The sequence below is a fragment of the Leiobunum rupestre genome, chromosome 4 (genome assembly GCF_980474605.1).
Source record: "Leiobunum rupestre chromosome 4, qqLeiRupe1.1.hap1, whole genome shotgun sequence".
Taxonomy (NCBI): domain Eukaryota; kingdom Metazoa; phylum Arthropoda; class Arachnida; order Opiliones; family Sclerosomatidae; genus Leiobunum; species Leiobunum rupestre.
In genome coordinates, this window is record NC_143387.1 from 29,985,799 (window position 1) to 30,013,350 (window position 27,552).

General features: G+C 37.4%; 3 protein-coding genes across 3 annotated transcripts; 2 read left to right on the top strand and 1 right to left on the bottom strand.

The window, feature by feature from the left end:
* The first annotated feature begins 7,605 nt into the window (after positions 1 to 7,605).
* Positions 7,606 to 8,217, top strand: LOC149947428 (uncharacterized). Its single transcript, XM_090170895.1, has one exon. The coding sequence runs from the start codon at positions 7,606 to 7,608 to the stop codon at positions 8,215 to 8,217; it is 612 nt and encodes a 203-aa protein (XP_090027021.1).
* A 2,852-nt stretch (positions 8,218 to 11,069) lies between these two features.
* Positions 11,070 to 17,039, top strand: LOC149947429 (glycine receptor subunit alpha-4-like). The gene is made up of 8 exons (XM_090172610.1): positions 11,070 to 11,528; positions 11,622 to 11,710; positions 11,766 to 11,833; positions 11,897 to 12,251; positions 12,309 to 12,440; positions 12,520 to 12,755; positions 16,378 to 16,578; positions 16,633 to 17,039. Exons 1-8 carry the CDS (start codon positions 11,410 to 11,412, stop codon positions 16,909 to 16,911), a joined length of 1,479 nt encoding a protein of 492 aa, XP_090028736.1. The 5' UTR covers positions 11,070 to 11,409; the 3' UTR covers positions 16,912 to 17,039.
* A 539-nt stretch (positions 17,040 to 17,578) lies between these two features.
* LOC149947430 (phosphatidylinositol-3,5-bisphosphate 3-phosphatase MTMR2-like) lies at positions 17,579 to 20,938 on the bottom strand. The gene is made up of 11 exons (XM_090172098.1): positions 20,801 to 20,938; positions 20,478 to 20,726; positions 20,325 to 20,412; positions 20,167 to 20,261; positions 19,892 to 20,104; positions 19,620 to 19,826; positions 19,120 to 19,383; positions 18,663 to 19,055; positions 18,504 to 18,596; positions 18,131 to 18,424; positions 17,579 to 18,054 (listed from the first exon to the last, which is right to left on the bottom strand). The coding sequence occupies exons 2-11, from the start codon at positions 20,700 to 20,702 to the stop codon at positions 17,905 to 17,907; spliced, it is 2,022 nt and encodes a 673-aa protein (XP_090028224.1). The 5' UTR covers positions 20,703 to 20,726; positions 20,801 to 20,938; the 3' UTR covers positions 17,579 to 17,904.
* Between the last annotated feature and the right edge of the window lie 6,614 nt (positions 20,939 to 27,552).

The following is a 27,552-nucleotide window of genomic DNA, read 5'->3' on the forward strand; positions in this document are numbered from 1 at the left end:
CGGTTTTGACGTCACGATAGTCATCGGTTACTCACCGAAGTCACTGGCTGGAAGAGTCGGTTTTTCCAATGGCTGACGTCATTTCTGACGTAAAACTATTATAAAAGCTACGGCATTTTAAAAAACACCGATGACTCAATAAAAGCGTTCAGCAACTTACGACGTCATTATGACGAAAAAGCTCATCGGTGGAAAATATCAAATCCATCGGGTTTTTTTCCATTGACTGCTGCTGAACGTAGCCCTGGTCTAACCCTGAACTACCACAGACCACTGCGTAAGCAAACTACGACTTCCTCAATGCATTGTCTTCACCAATTTGTATCCGTCACCACTCAGTTTTCTAAACATAACGACAACACTTTGCACCTGGTGCTCTCAAATGATCCGCTGCTCGTCTACGATGTCCAATGTGTCTCCCCTCTGGGCAAGAGCGACCACTTCCCAATCCCCAACTTCCTGTTGCGCAAGTGGACTACTTCAACTCTGACTACGGAAATCTGAATACTCATCTCTCCGGCCTCGACTGGCCCACTGTTTTTCACTCTCGGTCTGTCTCGGAATGCTGGGATATTTTTTACACTGAACTACTTTCTGCTGCTAGGCAACTTCTCCGCATTTAGAGGTCTGGTGCTCGAAAATTTCCGTCGAAAGAGCTCCGTCTTGTCAAAGCCGCCAAGGAAAAGATAGGAAAACTTTCAAAAAACACAGGAAGCTACAATCCCCCGATCTCGCCACTCTTCATGATAACTACAAAAAGGCAAAAAATCATCTTTCGCACCTGTCCCGCAAAGCCAGACAAAATGTTGAATCCGTCACGCCATTGAAAAAAGTAAAAAAATAAAAATATTTGTACGTACGACCATACGTCAATAGTCTACCAGCTTCTGTCCACCATGCCCTAGTCAGTTTATTCGCAGACGACACAAAACTCCTCCACGTGCTCTCGACCAGCACATCCCGCGCTGAGCTACAGTCTGACCTATCCAGGGTAGAAGCCTGGGCAGCTGAGGCTGGCCTCTCGTTCAATGCAGCCAAATCAAACGTTCTCCATCTTGGCAAAAACAAATCTCGTCATACTTACTATCTGGGTGGCCAAGCCATACCACCAACGAGCTGCATCCGAGATCTTGGGGTTGATGAGAAGCTGTCCTTCTCCGACCACTGCTGCACTGTGGCCAAAAAGATAACCATGTTTACTGGCATTACCCGGAGGGCTTTTCACTTCAAGTCCCCGAAACTGATCAAGACTTTCTTCAAAACCTTTATCCTTCCACCACTGGACTTCGCGTCATCAATTTGGTCCCCACATTACAAGGACATTACCCTCATAAACAAATCGTTAAATAGGCTCACCAAGCTTGTCCCTCAGCTGCGCGATGTCTCGGCTGACGATCGCCGACAGTTCCTCTTCATTCCCACGCTACAAGAAAGACACCAAACAAATGACCTAACCGAACTATTCTCTATTGTGTCAGGCTCCAGTTTCCTTCACGAAGGATAATTTGTCGAGCGCCCACATTTGACTTCCACCCGCGGACACAACAAAAAACTATTCCTACCTCGTGTCAACACTTCAAACCGCAAGCGCCATTTTACACACCACACCCTCTCCATTTGGAATTCCCTCCCTCAAGACTTAGTGTCTCTACCCTCAAAACATTCCTTCATATTATTGTATTTTTTTTATCACTCAAACTTTTGTATTCTCTGTAACCTAAATTTTTGAGTGCCTATAAGCAGCCAGTGGCAGCTTTGGTGCGTGTAATAAAGAAGAAGAAGAAGAGTTATTGTTACCAGTTACTGTATGGGTAATTCCGGTCAGGGTAATTCCACAACAAACTTGACCGTTATCACCTCGGACCTCGTACCCTATGTCTTTTGGGCAGTAAAAAATTTGGGTCTACTTATTGGGCCTCCATTTTAAGAACTATAGGCCTACTTGGGGCATCCAATTTAAGAAAAGGTGCCTACTTTAGGCCTCCAATTTACGAAAAAGGTGCCTTCTTGGAGCCTAAAATTCATTGAAAAGATGACTAGTTGACTACCAGCTTTTTTTATTCCTGAACGGCCGGTAATCTTTGCTTTCCACTTTAGAAAACAAGCCCCCTCAGGGGCTCCCTGCAGCCTAAAAAGGGTAGGTTAAGCGGTGTTAACATTCCGAGTTTATTTGTAAAGGGGGATCATTGTAATTCGGGGAAAGTTCAAAGAGCAGAGTTGCCAACTTTTGGAGAGCCTATCCCGCGGCCAACGGGGGAAAAAACCCGCGAAAATCAAATATAACCCTCGGCATTTTAAATTACAAAATAAATGGCGAAAGATGTATGAATAAACGAATGAATGTAGTATTTAAAAATTATTATTATCCTTTAATTTTTTTATTTAAAACAGTACATTTTACTGTTGAATTTGCTTAACGTAGCCTTAGTTGGCTCGTATTCAGAAACTTTAAGTTGGTTTATCAACAAATGGTAATGGACATGAAGTAGATTTTGTAATAACTCCACACTCATTCTGTTCCGAACATCGTTTTTCAAAAAATTCACTCTTGAAAACACTCTCTCAACTTGAGCATTGCTCAAAGGAAGACTAAGTAAATTAATTACTAATTGTGCAATTTCTTTAAAACAGAAAAACTCACTACTATCTATGTAATGCAAAACACAGTTCCAAAAACCGATTGCGTCGAATGTCGTTTCTCCAGTTGCTAAAAAATTAACTTTTTTCCAATCTACTAAGGGCAATGTTTCCCATTGTTTTTCGTATACAGGGTGTCTCAATTTGCTCGATCAGGCCATTTTTCTCAAAATGTATTTATTCTAGGGTTCTGAAATTTTCAGGATTTATTTGTTAGGTATGGAAAGCTTTGGTTACTAAATTTCAGAAAAATCGAACGATTTTGTGCCGTTTTGGAAAATTTATTTTTTCACCGGTAGGTGTCACGCAAAATGTTTCAATAAAAAAGCTGTAGGGCATAGTCGAAAGTGTAAAAATAATTTTGGTTCGGTTGAAAAAGACCTATTTTTCACTGAGTTTGGAGGTCGGGGGGAAAACAAGTTGTACTAGCAGGCAATAGCCTTAAACATAAACAATCGTACATAATCACAACACACATGTACATTTATTTTAGGGAACTTATGCTTTCAGCTATGTAGTTAATAATCAGATCTGCAAAAAGTTATTGTTAAAGAAAATTATTACGTTCAACACCTAATTAGACCATTTCGACGTGGTTACGAGTAAGATCATCAAACCAAGATTTGTAGACCAAAAATTACGCTTATTTTTCTTTTGTTGTTTTTTTCAAAGTTAAAACATTATCTCAGCTTGGCCGATTGTTGTCCAGTATGCCTCTTTACACTCGAGATCAGCGCGCTCATATGCTAGAATTATTTTACGGAGAAGGTCGTCGTAATGCTACTCTAGTTAGTCAGTTATTTAGACGAAGATTTCCCAATTGCAGACCAAGTCATACGACGGTTCTTAGAGTGGTCCGCGACTTCGACAACTGGGGTAATATCAATCCGAGGTTTCGTGGTCGTTGTCTCCAGGACATCGACATGGAAAACACCATACTTGCCTACTTCGTCGCCTATCCTCGAGCGAGCGTCAGGACTGCCAGCTTTGACTTAGGGTTGGATCGAAACTACGTTTGGAGAACACTCAAAAGACACCATTTTCTTCTTTATCGAGCGACACTTCACCAAGGACTGCATGACGGTGATAGACGGCGCTGACTCGACTTCTGCAATTGGTTTTGCCTCATGGCTGACGCAGACCAGGATTTTCACGATCAACTACTGATGTCCGACGAATGTTCATTCGGAAGAGATGGGCCTTTCAACCGTCAAAACCAACATATGTGGGACTACGAGAATCCACACTGGGGATTTCCTCACCGCCACCAAGTGCGGTTTCGCTTAAATGTGTGGGCTGGTCTGTTAGGTGACAGAATTATTGGCCCGTTCTTCCTGCCAAATCGTCTGAACGGTCAAAACTACTTGGGAGTTCCTTCAAAATGAAATATCCAACGTGTTGGACGACATTCCTCTGGCCGAGTACAGACGCATCTGGTTCCAGCAAGATTGGGCGCCACCTCACCAATATCGTGACGTGGTTGCATATCTAAACGGCGAGTTTCCTGGAAGATGGATTGGAAGAACTGGTCCTGTTCGTTGGCCTGCAAGATCCCCTGATCTAACGTATACCAAACACCTGTGACGAGCGTTGAAGATTTACGACAAAGAATCATCGAAGCATGTCGCCGGGTGACTCCAGAAATGGTTCGGGGAGCATTTCGCAATATGCAACATCGTGCATATTTGTGCATTGCATCAGAAGGTAGCATTTTTGAAAACATTTTGTAGAAGTCATTAAAAAACATTTGTCACTTGGGCTAATTATTATTTGTTTATTTTTCGAAATCTTATAACTGAAATGCATGGTACCTACAATTCGTTAAAGGCTATTGCCTGCTAGTACAACTTGTTTTTCCCCCGACCTCCAAACTCAGTGAAAAATAGGTCTTTTTCAACCGAACCAAAATTATTTTTACACTTTCGACTATGCCCTACAACTTTTCTATTGAAACATTTTGCGTGAAAAAATAAATTTTCTAAAACGGCACAAAATCGTTCGATTTTTCTGAAATTTAGTAACCAAAGCCTTCCATACTTAACAAATAAACCCTGAAAATTTCAGAACCCTAGCATAAATACATTTTGAGACAAATGGCCTGATCGAGCAAATTGAGAAACCCTGTATATAAAATTCCTTAAAGAGATAGTGCCAACTCAGATTAATTTAAAATTTTGTTCTTTGGCTTACACGTTATGATAGATTTTTAAGTCCGGAATCAGAATATATATACATATTAGCACTTTCAATTAGTATTTAGTTTTATGTTTTAATGTAAAATAATGGTATTTCAATAGCCGCGCAAAACTTTACAGATTGTTGACGTCATGAGTTTGGTCGATTTCGGCGCGCTCGAGTGGCGGGGAATTTCCAGTAGTCTTTTTCTACTATCGCGTAAAGGATTTGTAAGCGCGTTTTTTGATTTTCTTCTCGCGGCCCACGCGGTTCGAGATTCTCGAATCACGACTTCACGAGCCGGCTACGTGTAAAAATATTATTTTCAAAGTAGAAATTGAAGAAAAAATCGATAACAAGGTATTGTTTATAAATTATATCATTATTTCTTATACGTAGTCACTATAACAATATTTATATTCTACGGAAAGATGCCACTGAAATCACCGAAGACCGTGGGCGCCACAGTGTATTGTGCAGTTCCTTCCTGCAGTAATAATAACAACAAAAGTGGCTTATCTTTCCATTATTTTCCATCGAATGAGGGTCTTAAAGCGTACGAAAGCGGGAAACTCGGATCAAAAGAAAGCGATGTCAGTAAAATTTCCTCCTGTAATCCCCTAAAAATTAAATTTCCAGCTCGCTCTAGTAGCAGCCAATAAACATCAACTTATCTATGACGTAGACAGTATGTGATAAAAAAATGTTACGCTCTCTTTCTATTTTAAAATTTGAAATTAAACGTGAATATTTATATTTATACCAAATGTTTTATAGCTATATTTTTCTTTACTATATTTTTAAATAATTGATGAAAAAACTTCATATACGTAGAAAATTCTGACACTATCTCTTTAATAGGAAGGAATTTTTTAAGGTCAGCTATTTCAGCGAGAGGAGTTTTAAAATGGGAAGTAACTCTTTCTGGCGCTAGGTTTTCCATGGCCATCAAAAGTTTCGTATTAGATCATTTAGATGACAATCTTTTTAGGACCTCCTTATAGGCAGTTTAAAAAATGACATAAATTTTTATTTCAAATTAGATACTATGGCGACGTTTAATGCCTTGCTTACTTCTTGAAATTCATAACCATAATTGCAGGAGTCAATATGCATTACAACGTTCTAAAAAACTTAAGGTTACGATTTTCGATAGCAAATTATAAATGAAGTGTTGTAAATCTACCAATTTGTGGGCAATGTGTTGCCTTTTCGGACTGAAATACAGGGCGTATTTCATAAATATTATACTAGCTTTGTTTGACAAATCTTTAAACATAGCAGCTAATAGGCTCGGGGTATAACAACGTTCGTTATCGACATCTAACTGAAAGTGTAAAGAGAGTTCGTCCCACTGATCCAAAACACGCGTTATGGCAAGATAAAGAGAGAGCCAACGAGTGTCGGCTGTTAAATTAAAATGAAAATTAATGCATATTCCGACATAAAATAAGAGAGTAAACACGGTAAAAAATTACGACCGAAAATATCAAACAACTTTCATTTCTTTTTTCAAAAAAAAACCGCGATACCGCGACTATATTTTACGAAAACCAGCGGTAAAACCCGCGGCCCGAATTTTTTTACCCGCGGGAAAACCGCGGAGTTGGCAACTCTGTCAAAGAGCGAAATGTCTCCCCCCAACAAGATGCAAATCGAGAAAGGGGGCCCCCGGACCTGACACCTGTTCGTTCGAGAGCTACCGTGTTGTCAGGAATGTCGTTTGTTGATAAGCGCAATATCGTCCTAGAAGGGGTGGGCCTCCACCATGGGGGTAAAACTGGAAAGCTCCAGCTTATTTGGGGGTTTGTGATTCGCCCACTGGGTCACGTGTTCGAAAGGCCGGGGGTCACTCTTATATTAGCGAAGTTAAGACATTATTTTTACCAGAGTTTCATTTAATTTTGTGCGCTTCTTCAAAGCAATTCTCTACATTTCGAGTCTTTCTCAGTCAGTTAATTTAGTGTCCTTTTTGTTTAAATATTTTTGGCAAGTGCCGACTTCTACCTCCTAGAGGTTTAAAGAAGCCGTACTGCGCTTGTTTTAAATAAAAACATTTCGGGCTAGTTTATATAGTTAGTTGGCTTTTTTCAAGCTTTTTATTTAGTATCTAGTTATTTTTTAACAAAATTATATTAGTGGTGTCTGTTTTGTTTTAATATTTTTGGCAAGAGCCGACTTCTACCTCCTAGAGGTTTAAAGAAGCCGTACTGCGCTTGTTTTAAATAGTTTATATAGTTAGTTGGCTTTTTTTCAAGCTTTTAGTAGCTAGATATTTTGAACCAAACTATTGGTGGTGCCGAGGGTGGTACCATTCTTAAAACTAGTTTTTTTTAAAGACTACAGTGGTACCATTTTTAAAAGGCGTAATATCTGGAGTTTTTACTTTAAAACCAGCATGAGTTCCCGAAAGTTTATGTCGGGGCCCAAAAAACGCCAAAAATGTAAGAAAGAAGCGAGCATAGATATTAGTCAGAAAGACGCAATGGAACGATTTCTTCAACCGTCAGCTAAAATAAATAAACTGAATTCAGGGGAGACCCTAGGTTTTACAGAGACTGAAAATAGAAAAAACAAATGTTGTTGACGTTTTAGCCAATGTCGATGTCAGTCCGGCTAAGGAGGTAGTTCTAAATTCTGAGTTATCGGAAATTTTGGTTGAATCCTCTAATAGAGCCTTGAGTGCAAAGATAGACAATTCAAACGTAAGACGATTAATTGCTTTAGATATTAGTTTAGATAAGGATTGTCTGCCCGTTCCACCTTAACCTCGCGTCTTTTCCCAAAACCCTAATGGGTGGTAAAAACCGAGGCTTCAATTCTTCTTGGTACACCAAATACCAAATGCTCGAATATTCTATAGCAAACGATAAAGTTTATTGTTTTTGTTTACACTTTACTTCGACTAAATCTTTACACCAACAGTCTTATAAAAAATATTCAGACTATTTGGAATCGAAATCTCGAGGCTCAATAGTATGTCAGGTTGATCAGCATCATAAAACAGACGTTGCTAGAAATAGAGATGTCTTAGATGCTCACGTGCAGATAATAGTACTGTGCGCCGAACAAGATCTCGCTCTTCTGGGGTATAGGTCGGACGATGAAAATGGGAACATGGGCAATTTCGTTGAAATTTTAGATTTATTAAAGAGAAATAGTCCCGACTTTAAAGCCAAGTGCGAAAGTATGCCAAATAATGCTAAATACATACATAGCACTGTCCAAAATGAGCTGATTAACCTTAGTGGAAATTTTGTTAGGCGAATGATGGTAAAGGAGGTTAATGATTCAGGTAGTTTCTTTTCCGTAATTGCCGATGAGACTAGAGATAATGCGGGAGTAGCAGGGCCGTCTTTACCTAATTGGAGGCCCCTGGGCGAAGCTATGGGCGATCCCCTGTAACTCCACCCAAGTTTCTAACCCCCAGTGCGAAGTCCATCGACGCTCTAATCTACAATAATAATAATAATAAATAATAATAATAATCAGCTAGGCTAATACCCAAGGCACCACCCTAGGCCTAAGTCACCGAGTGACTTTTAAAGCCTTTTTAATTCAGGTGGCCGGGTTACAATGCGTAGGAGGGTGGTGGCAAGCCCTGCAAGCCACGCAAGCCAACAGCTCCCTACACTCACTATTACCATTAACCTCAACTATCGGTTTAAATAGTTTCACTTGTACTACTAAAAGTTACTGAAGAAGAAGCTTATTCTGAGTTTAAAAATACCGACGACCAAAAGTCTTTATTCGTTTTAGATTTACCCTGTCTATAGACGCGACTAAATACGAAGTTTAGGACTTTCGAGCAATGTTAAAAACATTTTTTGTGATTAAAATTTCTTTTGTATTTGACAATTTGAAAAATGGAGCCCTCCAGAATCTTGGGGCCCTAGGGCAGTGCCCTGTTTGACCAATGGGAAAGACGGCACTGGGGAGTAGAACAGCTGAGTGTTTGCATTAGGTATAATAGAAACGAAATTGGCATAGGTGGTGGAGCAAAAAAAAAAGGTCTTCATTACTTCAGAAGTAGATTTGATTCTGTTCTATTAGCATTGGAGAACTTCGTAGAAAATGGTAAGCCCGAAGAAGCTGCCGAGTGTCGAGGGTACATATTGCAATTACAAAACTTCGCTAACTTGATTTTGATTACGGCTTTAGATGAAATACTAGGTATTACCAACTCCTTGTCGGAATATTTACAAAGTTCGAGAATCGTTCTAACTGAAGCTATCGCTATTTGCAAAGCTACCATAGCTACCTTAGAGGAAGTAAGGAACCCCGAAAAATTCGACTTAATTTGGGACGAAGCTTCTAAGTTAGCAGAATCCGTTTTTATCACGGTTCCCGATCGCAACACTGCACCTTTAGCTTTAAGAAATCGAAAAGCGTAACAGACTGTTATCACTATCTAATGACGATGGAAGGTGGCTTTCCCGACTTACGAGGAGTGTACCCGAGGTGTAAATCACCGATTTTGATGAAACTCGGGGGGTATACGTAGAGGTAACATGAATTTTCACCAAGGGAAAAGTTACGCTGGGCTTCCGTTTTGCTATGGCAACCGAAAATGTTTTTGAAAACTTAAAATGAAAAAATCTACATTTAAAAAAGGATGGGATTTTCTCGGTTTCACAGCGAGGTTACTTGATGCATTTCACCCAAAATTGTTAAAATTTAGCATTTTAGTTGAAATTTAATTTTTTAATTTTTTTTGGGTTTTCAAATATTTTCGCAGGGTGAAACCGAGAAAATCCCATGCTTTTTTAAATGTAGATTTTTTCATTTTATGTTGTCAAAAACATTTTCGGTTGCCATAGCAAAACGGAAGCCCAGTGTAACTTTTCCCTTGGTGAAAATTCATGTTACCTCAAGGTCTACATACCCCCCGAGTTTCATCAAAATCGGTGATTTACACCTCGGGTACACTCCTCGTTAGTAGACTTATTTGATCTGAATGAAAGCTATGAAATCGTGCAAAAGCGATTTACCGATTTAGACAGATCAACGCATTGAGATCGCTCTCGGAGCAAAGCTTTATCGTTTTTCAACGTGCTCCATCTACACGGAGCAAATATTTCCGCGTATTCCATTTCAGCTCGGGAATATAGTGCTCGAATATTCGAAAAATATTCCATTTCTCTCTCAATCGCTGTGAGAACAATTATGTATCTACGTCAGTGATGGATTCAAAGAGAATCTCAAGTAGTTATATGAAAACGCTATCTCCAATCGGCCGAATTTGAAATGAATGTTTCGGGCGTCACACTAGGCGAAAATTATTCCCTTCTCCGGGACATTTAGTGTAGGTCAAAATAATAGAGTTAGGATGACGTCAGAGTTTAACCCAAATGTTCTGAAAGTGTAATTAATTTAAAGCGTCAGACAAATTTATAGAAAGTTTTTCTTTTCTATTTACACCGATTGCCCCTACTACCGATCACGAGTAAAAAGTGTCACAACAAACGTCCCAAATACTTCGTAATTTTACCAAAACTTTACGGTGTAGTGTAGTTGGTGTAAAATTGGGCAAATTAATTTTAAAAAACGTCAATTTCGTAATGATTAATATTTTAAATGTTAAATAATGACAGCTTTAAAGCTTTTTTACTAAATTTAAAATATTTTAAAATGGTTAGTTTATAAACCAATTCCTATTCACTAATTTTGAGTCAAATAATAATTGTGGACCGTTTTAATTAATCTCAATACATTAAATGGAATTAATGTGTAGATTTTCATAATATAGTGTTAGTTATCCATAGAATACTCTCCCCAATCGAGCAAGAAATGGATTCATAAGTACCGTAATAGAAACGCAAGACACTAAAAGATATCGGTTAATGATAGTCTGTCATTGAGCGATTATGAAATCGGAAGAATAGAAGAGGAACACGAGAAATATTTGCTACGGGCTGACCGAGCCCATTGGAACAGTCAAATATTTTGCTGAGAGCGTTGTCTCGATATGTACATATGTTGAAATAGGCTGGTCGGTTTCATGTAGGTTCCAATTGTTACGAGGAGGTGGGAATCAAAAAAGGCGATTTTTTGCGTAACGAAATTTGTGAAGAACCCTTTGGGAAACTGTACAGTTTTCACCGAAAGATATATTCTGATAAAATATTTAAAAAATTCATCCAACTAAGATTCTAAATTGAAAACAATAAATAAAATATGTCACTCGATGTATTATGAAATATAATATCCACGACGTTTAAGAACTAATGTTCATTTTTAGGTTCCATCCGAGAATTCATAGACGGTTATAAATTTCGTGGCGTGTTCTGAGAGAAAAAAGCTATCGTGAGAAAACTAAATTTCGATTAATGCTAAAGCCGTATAAAAGGTAGAACATGCTTTTGCCAAAGTGTTTTCTAATGTAACCCCATTGTCATGGAGTACAATAAAATAAGCCGGCAATGATCGCGCGCTCCTTTTTTGGGCGTTACTATTATCATGGGAATAAAGCCAATAAATGGTTTGGTATTCGGCACGTAGGGTCGAAACTAAATTGATCGCGCACAATTTGCGTAAACTGTAAAGTGAAAATTCTTGTTTGATAGATGCGTATCGACCCGCGTAAACAATGAACACATGCGTCGAAAAAGCGAAATGTATCGCATTGCGTTATTTAGAAATTTCCATGTTACGAAGCAAAATTTAATTGTACTATGTAAAATGATTTCGACTACGATCATCCTGGCTATTATGAAGTAAGTTTAGTCGTAACTTGTACTGTTTTAATAGGATATGAGTGAAATTTTTTCGAACACTGTTTTTATTCGCGACTAATATTACTATATCAGTTTAGGTATGATGGCCACTGGCTCAAAAACAAATAGAACAATCATATTTACCGAAGGGCGTGAGGGGCCTCCATTTGAAACCTCTGACGGTATGATTACTATATAATTTATAATAATTTTCATTTATGAGATCGAAATTCACAGACGACCCAATAGTACTTAAAACGGAAGTGTACGTGGAAGACGTAAATTCATTTAATGCCTTAAATATGGTAAGTTTTCGGAGTGATTCGAATATAATTAAGTGATGTCGTCTTTGAATCTGTTGTTTGTAGGATTTTAGAGTGGATTTTTTTCTGTATCATGAATGGGAAGTGAAAGGACCCACTTGCGAAGCATACAGACAACACGACGAGCAGTTGGCGGCGGACAAAATGAATTACTCTGGTCAAGTTCTGGTCAATAGTCTCAATCATACGTATTTCTGGATACCAGACAGTTTTCTAGCTAACGCCAAAATGATCGAATCTACTTCCAAAACTCAAGAGCTTAGGAAATTGAAAATAACTAAAGTCAACAGCACTTGCTCCATGGTTTTTTCCACGAGGAGATACGCCATCGTGGCCTGCCAAATGGCCTTTGAGAAACATCCTTTCGATACGCAACACTGTCCCATGACCTTCAGAAGTTGTAAGTCGATAATAAACCAGAATAATGGAATTTATCAAATGTTTCTATAAATATAAGATGCTTACAACAATACACTCGTAACGTATGAATGGAAGGATACGATGAATAATCCCTTAAACCCCGATCTAAGGCTTCTAAGACACAGTTTATTGGCGTATAAGAAGATTGGAAATCTAACGGTGCTGGGAGGTAAGATACGACAGTGTACAATTACGCAGAACCGATTTTAATTTGTTTTTCAAAGCGAACGTTTAATTTTCTTTTCCAGAGACGTATTCGTCGGTGTACCTGTTGTTTTTGTTCGAAAGGCATATGGCGCACTACATCATGCAGGTTTTTGCACCCAGTGCGTTTATCGTCGTCATATCCTGGTTCTCCTTTTGGTTAGGTTACGAGAACACCAGTGTCACGGATCGTATCACTTTAAGCATCACTGGATTACTGACACTAGTCACCCAATTTGCTGGTTTCCGTTCTGAATTACCACCGGCTTCTTACATAACGGTTTGATATTTGTTTTTCCGATTTTAATAACGACCCCTCAATGAAATAAGAAGTCATATCCATGTGTGAACAACAATAGTTTGTCTACGCCCTGACTTGATGTATCACTTATTGACCGATTGTCCAAATTGCCATTTCGATCGAGAGGCCTTGATAATTACTATCGATTGATTTATCATTTACGTTTCTTGCCTAAATGCTTTCAGAGAGAATAAAGGCCGAATTTTATAGGCAGCCGAATCTCCAAATTATTGAATTATTCACAGATAAGGTTCGATAGGAAGGACTAATATAAATTTTAACGACGAAGATGTCTAATCCAACTTTGCTGAAGTTGGCTTCCTCATTTCTTTTTAATAATAGCTAGGGTGCGACGCACGCTGTTATTAAATAAAAGTGGGAAAGCCCCCTAATGTTGTGTAACGCCATCTTCAGAATAGTAGGAATAACAATCTTCCTCATAAACCATTTAATAAGTGGCGTTGAAGATAAATCTACATTTCGCGGAATCCCCTAAGTTTCATTTTCATTTGGGGACACAAAAAACATCTTTAATTAATAATAGTAGCCAGGGCCGGATTAACCAATAGGCCGAATAGGCCTGGGCCTAGCCTAGGGCACCAAGCCTACAAGGGGCTATAAGAGGGTTCGAAAAAAATAAAAGTACAAAACTTAATTCATTGGCTTTTTACCAAGAATGTATTTATTTATATTTAGGAAGAATGATTATGTTGCGACAATCGCCGGGCACGTTGAACGCCTTTCCCCCGTCTCGCGCGGGGGGAAAGACAAAACGTCACCGGCGTTTGATTTCCATCGCGTTAGGTGACGTAAATTTTAAGCAGCCAATGAAATACCGGGACTATTCGTTTTATTTTAAGCGGAGGAGCGTACTGGGGGGACCAACGGTAGGATTGAGAGAAAGGCTAAAAACCGTCTCGACATAGACATTCTCCCTAATACATTCTTGTTTTTACCAAATATTTTCCGGAGTAATTTTAGTAAATGCGTCCACCCCTATGAACCAAAAACGTTTGATTGTCACATTCTCTGACGAACTGCCGTCTAGCCCCTGACGACATACTAAATCTGGCAGCAAAATGAATTTTCCATCGTTTTCTCAATTATAAATTGAGGAAGCGCCTAGCTCGCTATTGAAAGGGGCCACCAAAATTAACTTGGGCCTAGGGCCCCATAAAGTCTTAATCCGGCCCTGATAGTAGCAGTAGCATGATGCCATGGAACGCTTCAATTAAATTGTTATAAAGTTGATGTTTACATTGTACCCCAAAATTTCCAAATTCATTTGAGCAAGTGCTGTTGACATTTTTATTAAAAAAAAGTATAATGTTAAAGTTGATAAAACCGGGCTAAGCCCACGCGAGGGCCTGATCACTCAACGTAATCGGTGTACAAGCCTGTAGCTTTGACTGTACTTAAGTGATTACGTAGCTGATTACAGATTTAGCACTACCATAGGCTGTACTAACTGCAATCATTGTATATGAAGTGGCTAGCCCCTCGAGCCAATGCTAGAAAACGCGTAGGGGGAACATTTAAGCCGCGTTCACATTTTGCCTTGAAATCGATTCAAATAAATTCCAAACGTTTCGAAAGATTTGTGTGAGCCCGGCGATCCCGTGGGGGCTCTGGGGCTCGAGGCCCCACAGGGAAAAACCAACGAGGGCAGAGCCTACTCAGAAATAAAATTGAGGAAAAATGGCAATCAGGGAAAAATTTATAATCTCACTGCCTTTATTTGGGTCCGAATTCAGTCTTTTTACAGAAGTTATTTTGAGATTGCAGATGTGAGTAGCATTAAGATGATATGACCGTAAAATTGATTTGGATAGATTCGTCCAAACCGAAAATTACCGCATCGTGTACCCTATTTTAGGTAAAATTCCTTCGTAATGTATGTGGCCAAGAAAGGCTTCATTATCTAGCCATTTACACAGATATTTTTCGAAAGATATCGACTTAACTTTTGTTATCAATGTATTGACGGATTATATATAAGAAAGAACACTTTTAAAGAAATATATATAGTAATAAAAATTTAGAGCTGTACATTTCCTCGCTTAAGTTTTAAGTATATTAATTTTTGGATGAAAAAATAATGGCCCGTGCCCCGACAGAAATATTTTCCGATCGCTGGTAGTTTTTTTTAAAATGTCATCACCCCCAAAGTTTAGCTTCTGTATTTCCTGCTTCTATATTTAATCCACCTTCCCCCTTACTATTGTTAATAACCCCTTGATAAATTTTCATTTGAAATAATGGGTTTCACAGTATACAATTTCTGGGTTATCCCAGTCAATATCATGTTTAAAATCGATATTAATTAAATGTTTTGCTTTACCATTAGGTTCATTCTTTTTTATACAATCATATTTATGTTCTTTAATTCTAATATTGTCCGACCTTTCGGTTTCACCAATATATGAGTCGTTACACGTTTTACATTTCACCTTATAAACTAACCCCTTTTTAAGGGATCCATCACTCACAACAGGGGGAGGCATAGGGGTAACATAAAATCCAGACTTGCAGTGTGCTTCAAAACCAGTTTTTTTGTGACCCCTATGCCTTCCCCTGTTGTGAGTGAGGGATCACTTTAACTAAAATCTTTGTTTTTGGTTTAAATTTGCATAGTTCGTTTTTTATTAAAAAAAAACGAACTACAGAAGCTAAACTTTGGGGGTGATGACAATTTAAAAAAACGGTTAATTTATTGTTAAATATTTAAAAATAATATATGTGTAAAAATTATGATGCTGCTTGTAAAAAAAAACAAACCAATTGTCGGGAATATGTTTTTGTATACTTTACCGTTAGTACGCCTGACGAAGACCGATGGTAGGTCGAAAGCTCCATGAGACCTAGGAGCAACAAACACAAGGAGAACGCAGCTAGCCTTTAAACACGCTAACGAAGGGTTGTGTACGAATTAATAATAATAATAATAATAATAATCAGCTAGGCTAATACCCAAGGCACCACCTTAGGCCTAAGTCATCATGCGACTTTTGAAGCCCTTAATTCAGGTGGCCGGGTTACAATGCGTAGGAGGGTGGTGGCAAGCCCTGCATGCCACGAGCCTTTACGCTGAACGTTTTACGGGCGGGGGGGGGGGAGACAATTTCCGAATATTCCCCTTCCGACGGCAGCAGGCGCTAAAGCGTCTAGCCAATGAAAAACGTACGCAAGAAAATCCACGACTTTTGACGGGTTGCGTTCTCCTTGTGTGGGGTGTTGTGTTTGTTGCTCCTAGATGAGACCCTTTCTTTATTAAATTAAGTTATTGCTATTACCATGGAAGAAAAACGTTTTTAAGTTACTGATTTAGTATTGTAAATGTAGATATATTGTGCCCAGAGACTCACACGTTTCCCAGCACGTGCTTAATCCGCCTATAGGGAAATATCACTCCGTAGCTTTGAGCATGACCGCCATTGGGGGGGGGGGGGGAATTTTTTTATCAATCGGAAAAAGCACGGCTGACGTAGTGGCACGTCATACTGTAAACTCCCTATTAAGGAAAGTTAAGGGGTCGTACATATATCAAAATTGCGTAAAAATATACAAATTTTGAAAACATAATTTTTCTTTTTAAATACAGGGCATAGATATATGGATGTCAGTATGTTTGATATTTATTTTTATTGTTATTTTGGAGACTGTAATCGGTAGCTTCTTAAACCGCCAATGGAAAGATAACGCACCCCGAATGATTCCATTTCCTCCGACCTATCCCGACCAGGATGATGCCTGTATGGAACGCATGACCAGAAAACCATTTAATAAGCAACACACTCCAAATGTAAAGTTACCACTATGAGTCATTTATAAATCCAAAACCAATTTTTTTTTTTAGGTATTCCAGGTTACAAGCCCCCCCAAAACTGAAAGACGCCACGCCCCTGGTGCTGCAGTTCTGATCATGTACCCAAAGTCAACAGGGCCAATTCAGCAATTGACATACTTCTTGGGGCAAACCATTTTGGATTCTACTAGGGGCCAGCCAGCTTATCTGGGAGTTTCTCCCAACCCAGCTGACAAATTAGATAAATTGTGCCGTTTTATTGTGCCTGCAATATTTATTTTTTTCATTATTGGATTTTTCGTTCATTATGTAATTTTCTATTTAGCTTAGAACCACGCTTTTCACCTACCTTATACTCTCTAATTAAATTCAATATTTACTTTTGTTCATACTAGATTTCTATTTACAGTCAACGCCACAAAGTGACAAAGAAAATTTGCCATCTTAAATTAACAGGGTTGCCACAAAATTTTCTATTCCCTGTTTTCACAGACTTTTTAAGGCCAAAATATTTATTTTATACTTTACTTTTACCAGAAGTTAATAAATTTAAATGGACTCATTTCTCAGTAATAATATTATTGCTATGTTGAAAAAATTAGCCAAACTTTCAAGGAAATAAATGATAATCATATAATTTGTCATAGATCTAGAGTAAAATTACCTTTAAAAAGTGTCAAGATAAAATTAAATTCCCTGACCTTTTACAAATTCTTAAAATTCCCTGACCTTCCCTTGACTTTTTTAGGCCCCTATTTTAAATTCCCTGATTTCAGTTTTTCCTGACATGTGGCAACCATGATTAAACTGCTTTACTTAATTAATTTTAGGATTAAATAAAAAATTCCTGTTCATAAAAAACTCAACATTTAAAATAAATGATTATAGGAATAACTTGATTTCTTTAATGTTATTTAGAGTGAAAGGCAATTATAAAAAAATGTCTAGTGGTAGATATTTATACTACACATTTTCAAGGTTATATTTATTTTTAAATTATTAGCCAAGAATGACTGGAAATATTTTAAAAAATTTGCCGGTTGGCTTTTTAAAAAATAAAATCTTTTTTTAAAATAATAGGTGTATTAAAAATTATGATTATATAATATTTATAGATATCAAAAGCATTTCTACAGATTTAACCAAATGAATTTGCAGAGACTATAAGGTCTTATAGCACCATAACAAAATATACTTTAGATACTATATTTTAGGAATTTTTTTTAAAGTTTAAACAAATTTTAAATATAGTACGATATTTTGGTATTAAAAAAAGTCAAAACAAAAACTGAAATAAACGTCAAATTTAGAACTGCTTTGGAATTAAACTGTAACAGGAGAAGCAACTCTATTGGCTGATGAATTAACAGAGCGCGCGTTTTTGGCATCCAATTCTCGTTGCAACTCTTCAACCTTTTGTTGAAGCTGAGCTTTATACGCTTGCAGTTCTCGGCTTCGTAAATGAACAGGTTCCTTAATGACAACAATGCACCATTATGAATATTAAAAATTAATTAACTAAAATAGGAAAGTTTGACACCACTAATACCTGATGTCTCATACGGGGATTCCAACGACAATAGTAACTTTTCCATAGCTCAATACGCCTCATACTGGCCACAGGAAATAGAACATGCTGTTGAGGATACGTAGTGTAGAGGGGATTTGTGAAATCCTCTATGTTGCTATTTATAAAAGTCCATAGCGACACTGTCTTATCTTTTACATTTTCCCCACTTCTTTGCATTTCAGAGTTGTAGAGAAAAGTCCCAAAAAGACAACTATAGAGATGGTCCAATATCGTGATTAGGAAGTGCTCGTTAAATTCAAAGGCATTTGGGAACTGAAATCAATAGAAATATAATAATAATAATATATTTTATCTTCATATAATAAATAAAATAATTGCATTTAGATGTTACCTGTCTTGTTATTTGCCAAACACAATCTAAGAATTGAAGAAAAACTGGTGATCGATCAGCATCCGAATGTTTATCATCACCATGACCAATTCGCTATTAAAAATGTTGATTATAGAATCTTTCTCACATTATGGCATAGAAAGACTTAAACCGTAGTACCTGACTGAATTTGTGGCCAAAACTGATCCATTCTTTCTCAACTAGTATTTGAAATCCTTTAATTTTACGATAGAAGGGGTCCAACATCAACATGGCGAGACTAGTTAATTGAGCGGTTCTATCCCATCCATCGCTACAGTGAACTACCACTGACGTTTTATTACTTTCTACTTTGTCAGCCACGCGCAAAGCACCAGCCAAAATACACCGTATATGTTCCAGCCAATGGGTAGATTCAATATTTGAAAACCAGTGATTCTCATCAATGGTAGGAAAACATATGACGTTGAGTTTACGAAGGCTTTCTCTCATAACGTGAATATTATGAATATCCAAAAATACAAGCTCAGCATTTTGGTACGCGTCTTCACTTTCATACCCTCCACCTTTAGCCTAAATTAAGTGTTGGAGTTACTCGTAAATATGGTCAAAATAATAAGAAATTCATCATACATACTTTGTTCGCAGTAGCATTGACACTAGGTCTAGCATCCATTATAAAAATTTTGTGAGACTGAGCATTAGCATCCATAATTAATTGAATATATCGTTCATCATCTTTGCTTCTTTTTCCACTAACACCGACCATGGGCTGACTACAACGAGATATTGTAGCTTGACTTTCAGGATGTATCCATGACACAACAGGAATTCTTCCACGACTCCTAAAACTTGCTACAGCACGCAAATCATCATCCGACGTACTAGCTGGAACTACGAGCTATCAAGACGGTTAATTTAATTTATACTCAGTGCTCGAAATGGACCGGAACACTGTTCCGTTTCGTAAAAGTTTTTCCTCATATCATTCTGGTTCATAAAGATTATTTTTTAATACACAGCTCCTGTTTTTCAGAATAATCGGAAGCTTTGAAAGGAAACACGTTCAGGTTCGTGAATAAGTCCATTTCTAGCACTGTTTATAATCCTTTGGCAGAATCTTATCAAGAGACTTACAATGGCAGGATAAGTATCACAGAAATCATAATTTTCATTAATTTTGGTTATTTTCCAACTTTCTGTTGGAATTCCCTGTCTCTTATATTCATCAATTGGCTTGTAGACAGACCAGCCATTGCAAGGATCGTTCCAGGATTGTTTGCAAGAGCTACTACATGAACTCTTACAAGGATAACTTTCTTTATACTCAAATGCAAAAAGAGGCTTAAAAAATATTTATTAAAATTAATTGTTAGTTTTGTTTGAAAAACAATGGAAAGCCACCTTACTAGTTTGTTCGAAATGGGAAAAGCATATTGCTGCAATTTCTCAAAAACATCGCGACGCGAATGATTCTCTTGTTTGTGCGCAAATCTCAAATTGCGCATATCTTTACAAAATAGTTCAATTCCATAGGAATTTTCTCCTCTACTGCTGACACCACCCACTTTTTCAATTCGACTAACTACGCCAAGTGGGACGTCTAATATGAAAGGTGGATCCTATAAATATTTAAAAAAGATTTAACAATAATTCTTCCAAATAAAATTAAGGTGGAACAAACCCTATCACTGCTTTTGAAATACAATTTATAATTGGTCACATAAAGGGTCCCTCTAACAGGTCCAGTGAATGGACATAAATGAGTTACGTCTCTTGCTAAAATAAACACGTTCATAAGAAATTTGTTCATACCACAGAGAGCTAAATTGACAATTTTACCTCTATAATTTCCAGGAATAGTTTCACCGGGAAGTAACGGTGGTTCGTCAGATCGATGGTGAGAAATGCGAGATTCTCTTTGCTGCAACTATGGGTAATCCAAGGAAATAGGTTAGAGCACTGTAATCCATCATGAAACATTGGTTTATTTACTTTTAATCCTTGCATAGCCAATGGTAGATTTTCTGTTGAAGTAGATGAAGATGAACAAATGGATTTTGACGGAGAGTTTGAACCCTTTGATCTGGAGCTTTGACTTCCGGCAGATCCTTGGCCCAGCTTAGAATTCAAAGAACTAGATTTGGATCCTGAACCCGTGAAAGAATCAGAGCTAGCACCTGTGACATGTTTTGTTGTAGATATGGTAGTTCCCTCCATTAAATCTAATCTATTTCTTGTAATCTGAAAGATTACGAAAGTTTTATCATTTATACAAATGAACAATTTCAAGAAGAAATATAAACTAGTTATCTTACAAATTAGATAAAGCTCTCTGACTAATTAACGTCTTTTCTACTCTTGACTCTGACAGAGTACAATTTCTGAAAAAGGTGTGTAAATACTACCAATAGTTTACTATAACTTCCCATAGATGTCGGTAAAATGAAAGGTTGAGCGGTTTTACGCGCGCTTTCAAGTGAGAAATTCTCGCTCGGAAATTTTGATGCAGGCGTTTGAGAATAAAGAGCGTACGCGAAAGCTTGAAAATTTATCGGTGAATACTTTTCGCTTGTTCTTTGATTTCGGAGTAAAGTAACTTATAGCGTTTTCCATTTGATTGCTCAAGATTCGCTCTGAATCTGTCTCTGACGTCATAGATCTCGCCCCAATCGACTAGAGTAAAACCGCAAATGGAACATTCCATGAACATATTCCCGCGCTTTGTGGTTTTTCGTCTGCTAGTAATTTGAATTTTCGCGTCTTGGTCTGCCATTTTGCCAAAAAATCTAAAAGGAACACGCGAAAATTTGCTCCGATCTCGATCTCTATCCGTTGATCTGTCGAAATCGGCAGATCGGTTTTGGGCGATCTCGGAGCACCCGAGAGCGCGAAATGGAACACGCGAAACTTGATCGGAGCAGATCCGAGCACGCTAATGGAACATAAAATGTTGATCAGAGTGATCTAGAGTGCTCGAGCGCAGTCAAATAGAAAACGCTATTAAATTGTCATCGAGGTACGACAACTGCCATACGAACAACCGTTTTTTATCAATAGGCAAATTACAATGGTGACGTCGCAGGGTTTCAGACGACAACACTCTATTCAACTCCATAAGCTGTTACCACTGTATGGAGAGCCAGAATGCAAGATATACGCCAAGCTAGTGAAACAGCCCATAATGCCGCCACTGTCTCGGGTTCTGGCTCCTCCTCCTTCTCCTACCTGAATCTAATACGATGATTTTTTAGGGGATCACCAATATGGTTAACCAGTTAACTATACCAATTGGATTCATGGTAATCTAGGGCATTCTCTATTTTTAATTGTAATTTTTAATTTATATTGTATTTAATTTCTTTTGAATTTCACTATGCTATTAACTTGAGTAACTCCTTTCATTCGGTGTATTGTACGTGATGTATATGTCTAATATTTTAATAATTTCATTGTAACGCTGCGCTCCTTTGAAAAGCCACCCTGATCCTAAAGGGTGTACTATGTATGGCACAAATAAACCTTTCAACCTTTAAACTAGCAACATGACGCCTACGCACCGATCTCATTGAATGTTTCAAACTCCTTTACAATTTCTACTCCATCCGGCCTGAGAAGCTCGGAGAAGCTCTTCAAAATAACGTGGTCGGGGCGTAAAGAGCTGACAATTTTCAAGGGGAATTATTTCACTATAAATCGACTACAGTTTTTCACAAATATGATTGATAATGAGTAGAACTCTTTACCCTCTAATGTTAAAGCTAAGTCGGCAATCAGTAGCTTTAAAGCGGGTCTGGACAAATATAAAAACTGGTGAAATTGTAAATGTAATTATCCTGAAATTTAAATGTCATTCCTTATATTTAATTGTTTATCTAAAAATTAAATGTCATTCCTTAAATATAATTGTATTCTAAAACTTAAATGTCATTCATGAAATTTAATGGTTTTCTATAAATCTAAATGTCATAAAACAATTTAAATGCATTACTTTCAAATTTGATTCTTTCTTTTGTTTCTAATTTTATTTATTATTGCGCAAGACACAGGGTCCAATAAGTGTATTTCCTGTTCAATAAACTCCTATAATTATATAGTAACCCTATTACGTCATTCTACTCCGATTCTGTTGTGGTGAGTAGCTCGGGTCGGGGTAAAAAGGTTTTCCCAAAATGGCTGGATTTTCAATAGAGCAATGATTATAAGAATTTTGCATTGAGTCCGCTTATTCAATGTTCTGTGTGAAACAAGGCCTCATTAAATTTTTTATATGGAAATGTTATACAGATTCATATTTATGAGTAATTATGTTACATATTCGATCCACTTCTGGTATAATCCGTCGTAATCTCCTCTTTCGCTCTCCTAAATTAATTCAAACACTATATAATTCCCTTATTCTCTCCCACATAGATTACTGTTCTTCGGTCTGGAAACCTCATTTGCAAACTGATGTTCTAGCCCTTCCGAAAGCGTCGAATTCCTTTTCCAAATTTCCATCTAAACTATCTAAACTCCCAGCTACTCGTCTGCAAAAGCTTCACATCGATCCTATTAATATTCGTCATCGCCTCAATAATATTTATCTACTTCATGACTTCTTTTACAATGATTTACCTCTTAACTTTGCTGATTTTTTTACTGTGAACTCCTCCCATACCCGTGGCCACAGCAGCGGCACCAGCAAGTTTTTCTGGTGGTGCGAGATCTCATTGCGAGGTCAGGCGTTTCGGTCTTTCGGTCAAAAGTTATTGGTCCCGTCGTCCCGATCCCGTTTCGGCGCCCCCACCTATGACGGCGCCCGGTGCGTTCGCACCGTTCGCACCGCCCTAGGGCCGGCGCTGCATGGCCATTCCCTTAAATTAAACAAACCGCGTGTTCTCACTTCCCACCGTCTCAACTATTTTGCCTATGATCCACGACTGGAATTCGTTGCCCCCGGATCTAGTAACAATTTCTAATAAAAATACTTTTCGCAATAAAGTTGCTAGTTACCTCCGTGGATAAAAACAAAAACCAACATTCCACGTTCACTGTTTAAATTCGAATTTCATTTTCATTTTCATTTTTATTTCTATAGTTCAAAATTGTCTGTTTTTTTTTAATTTGTTCCCTTTTAAGTATTGACATGTACACCTACTATCTACTGTTATTTTTTTATACATCTTTATGTACCTGTTCCTGCCATTGTTACCGATGCTCTGATATAAGCCTAGTTCTGGCTTTTTGAGCAGCTCTCTCTTGATATAAATAAATAAATAATAATAATGGCGTGATACGAAAATAATCAACAATCACAAACATGTTGGAATAATAATTATATTAAAGCCAGAATATCCAACGGCAGACCGGTTTCGCCCTAGTTGGAGCTCATCAGTACCGCGCAGGGAATCTGGATTAATTCCATTTTAATTGGTTTTTGACTCGAAGATCTATTTGGTCCGAGTTTCGCGTTTTAAATTTATCCTCGAAGATCTATTTGGTCTGAGTTTCGCGTTTTAAATTTATCCTCGAAGATCTATTTGGTCCGAGTTTCGCGTTTTAAATTTATCCTCGAAGATCTATTTGGTCTGAGTTTCGCGTTTTAAATTTATCCTCGAAGATCTATTTGGTCCGAGTTTCGCGTTTTAAATTTATCCTCGAAGATCTATTTGGCCCGAGTTTCGCGTTTTAATTTTATCCTCAAAGATCTATTGGTCAGAGTATTTCGTCAGTTTTATCATTACATTAAATTTGTTTGGGTTGATTATAGTTCATACATGTAGGTGGTTTTTATTAACTTTATGAAAAGGCGCGTTATTAGTGCGTAGGCGCTATTTTCGAAAGCGTTATTCGAATAACTATTGCGATATACGATTTAGGATTGTTTTCCCGTTAAAGGTATAGCAGAAAGGAAAATATCAAGTTAATAAAAAAATTGGTAGGTTTTAATTACATTCATTAAGCCAGAAACCTAGAATATTATTATTAGACACGCGTTTAAATTGATTTTTCAAGTCATTCAATTTCATCGCCTGAAAGTAACAAACAAGTAACTTTTCAAAAGCCATTTTGAGAAATATTGGTTTTAACATTTGACCATGATTGTGAAATCTCTGAATATGTTTTGGAACTTCAAATATGTTTCTAAAGATAAAGAAATGCCATAAAATAATGTGATTTAATTTTAAAAAGGTAGAGTTACTTGTTTTTGTTACCAAACGTTTAAAAGCATTATCCACGTAAATCATTTTACTTACTTTTGAAACAAATAAACTTCATTACCTGCTTCTTTTAAAAGTTGATCGTAGGAGAAAGTATAACCATCCCAGAAAAGTTCCTATTTCTGTTTTGGCCACTGCATGTATCGCTATACAGCATTACATTATCATGACATTTTGTACTGTCAACTTGCAACAAATAGTAATAAACAGCTGAAGCAATATCATTTGAGCCTTTACCACCTTCATTCTCCGGCCACAAATAAAAATCTTTGCTTATCCTGTTAAATTGCAAACGCTCAATTTCCTAAAATAGAAGGAATTTCCAATGAACAGCTTTGGGCGTGTAAGTACCTGCTCCAAATCGAATGATGTTACCATTGTTCTCTTATAACTTTGATTTTTATCATTCTCCTTTACACTCCGAGCTTGACCTCTCCTTTTAATATTTTGAATATAATCAAGTTAAATCAACATCATCCTGTTCTGTAAAAATGTTACTTTTCTGCTTTAAGTTGTATTGAGTGCAATGGCTGCATTGATCTTTCAATGGACTCCAAAATGGTATATTAAATTCTTTATTAAAGATTTTCCTGTAAATCGGCTCCTATACCATGTGACAGCGATCATATTCTTCATCGTGGAACCACTTAAAGTTCTGATAAACTTAACCCAGCTTCTAGATACTCTTTTTTTTTTTTTTTAATAATCAGCTAGGCTAATACCCAAGGCACCACCTTAGGCCTAAGTCATCATGCGACTTTTGAAGCCCTTAATTCAGGTGGCCGGGTTACAATGCATAGGAGGGTGGTGGCAAGCCCTGCCTATAAAGTTGCATGGATTAATGTCACATCAGCGACAGTCATATGGAAAACGTAAAGTTACGCAAACTATGGATGGTATTAAAAGCAAAGTATTCAAAGTGCCCAATATTAGTGAAGACGCATCTGACCCGTGTTCTTCTAGTTCCAGTGATTTTGATTCATTTATTAAAGAATTAAAGGAAAATTTTGGAAATTCCAGTACAAAAAGACAGGTTGAAATTACTCACTTTAGTCCCTAAATCGTGGTCGATAGCGAGAGTATCCAAAGAGTTCAATGTATCTGAACACATGACGAAAAAAGCCCGTACACTTAGGAGAGAGTTCGGAATTTTGCCAGACATAGATCAAAAACGTGGTAATAAATTATCTAGGGATGTACAAGTTAAAGCTTCTTCATTTTATGAAGAGGATGATGTATCGAGAATTATTGTGTCCTGGTAAGAAAGAGTTTGTAACGATTCGACTGGACGGGACTAAAATTCAAAAACACAAAAAAGGCTCCTTTTATCCAACATACGAGAGATATATACAATTAAAAACTATTCACCCAGACTTGAAAATTGGATTTTCCACGTTTTGTAGCCTTAGACCAAAGTGGTGCTTAACTGTTTCGTCCAAAGGAGTCCATAATGTATGCGTGTGCGAAATTCACCAAAATATAAAGTTTATGACTGTTGCTTCAGGGCCGTCTTTAGCTTTCAGGCGCCCCTGGGCTAATTATATTAGGCGCCCTTTTATATATTTTTTTTATAGTATGTGTTTAACAATTAAGGGCCAGACGGCGCCCCTCTGGGGAGACGCCCTAGGGATTAGCCCTACCTAGCCCAATGGTAGAGAGGGGCCTGTGTTGCTTTACCTGTAAAGTTGATTATAAAGCGCTTATTTTGAAACAAGTTTGCAACATCGATGCGCGATAATGCATGCTTCACGGTTGTGAAAAGTGTCCTGGAAATGAGTTGTTTTCGAAATATCTGATGGTATTATTCGAAGAAGCCGAAGTAGACCACGATTATGAAATTTCGTATAAGTTATGGATACATGTAGATGGACGAACCAAACTAATTGACATTAAAGAAAGCGTGAATGATTATGTTGCGAATTTTTGTGAGCATGTGCAAATCACAGGCTTCTTACCTAAGGAAACTTAAAGAAGAATTACCAGAAAACCACGTTGTGACTCTTCTAGACTTTGCAGAAAACTATTCATTTATTGACCAAGACGCTGTCCAGGGTTTTCACTGGGAAAATAGTCAAGCAACTCTGCATCCGTTCGTAATATATTACAAACTGAACTGTTTAAGCTGTTGCATTGTTAGCAATGAAATGGACCATGGTGCGGGGTCAGTGCATTCTTTCATGAATATTTTCATTAAATACCTGACCTCCTTACTTTTCTACCGATCTTAAAACATGTTCACTACTTCAGTGATGGAGCCGCGTCACAGTACAAAAATTGTAAAAACCTCTTAAATCTTTGCCACCACGAGTTCGATTTTGGTGTTACTGCAGAATGGAATTTCTTCGCGACTAAACAAGGAAAAAGTCCGTGTGACGGAATCGGAGGAACAGCAAAGCATTTGGTTTCAAGATCATCGCTTCAGAATCCAACAGAAAATCAAATTTTAACGCCTATTCGGTTCTACGAGTGAGCTGAATTAAACATTTCTGCTATTAAATTTTCTTACGTTAGTAAAGAAGATGTCAAACAACATATAGAAACAATTGACGTTAGACTTTCAAAAGCATCAACAATTGTTGGCACAAGAAGGCACCACAGATTTGTGCCAATTTCGACGTACGAGATAATGATGTACCGGATATCTGAGGATGAATTTGGTTCTCGAGTTAAAGTAGCTCACGAAGAGTCTAATGTTGAAAAATTAATATCATTTCAAAATATATCTATTGGACAATGTTGCTACAATGTATGATAAAACATTGTATATTGCTTTAATACTTGAAACATTTAGAGAAGAAAATGACTTTTTAGTAAAATTTACGAAAATAAATGAAAATACAAACAATCTCTTATGGCCTCTTATTGAT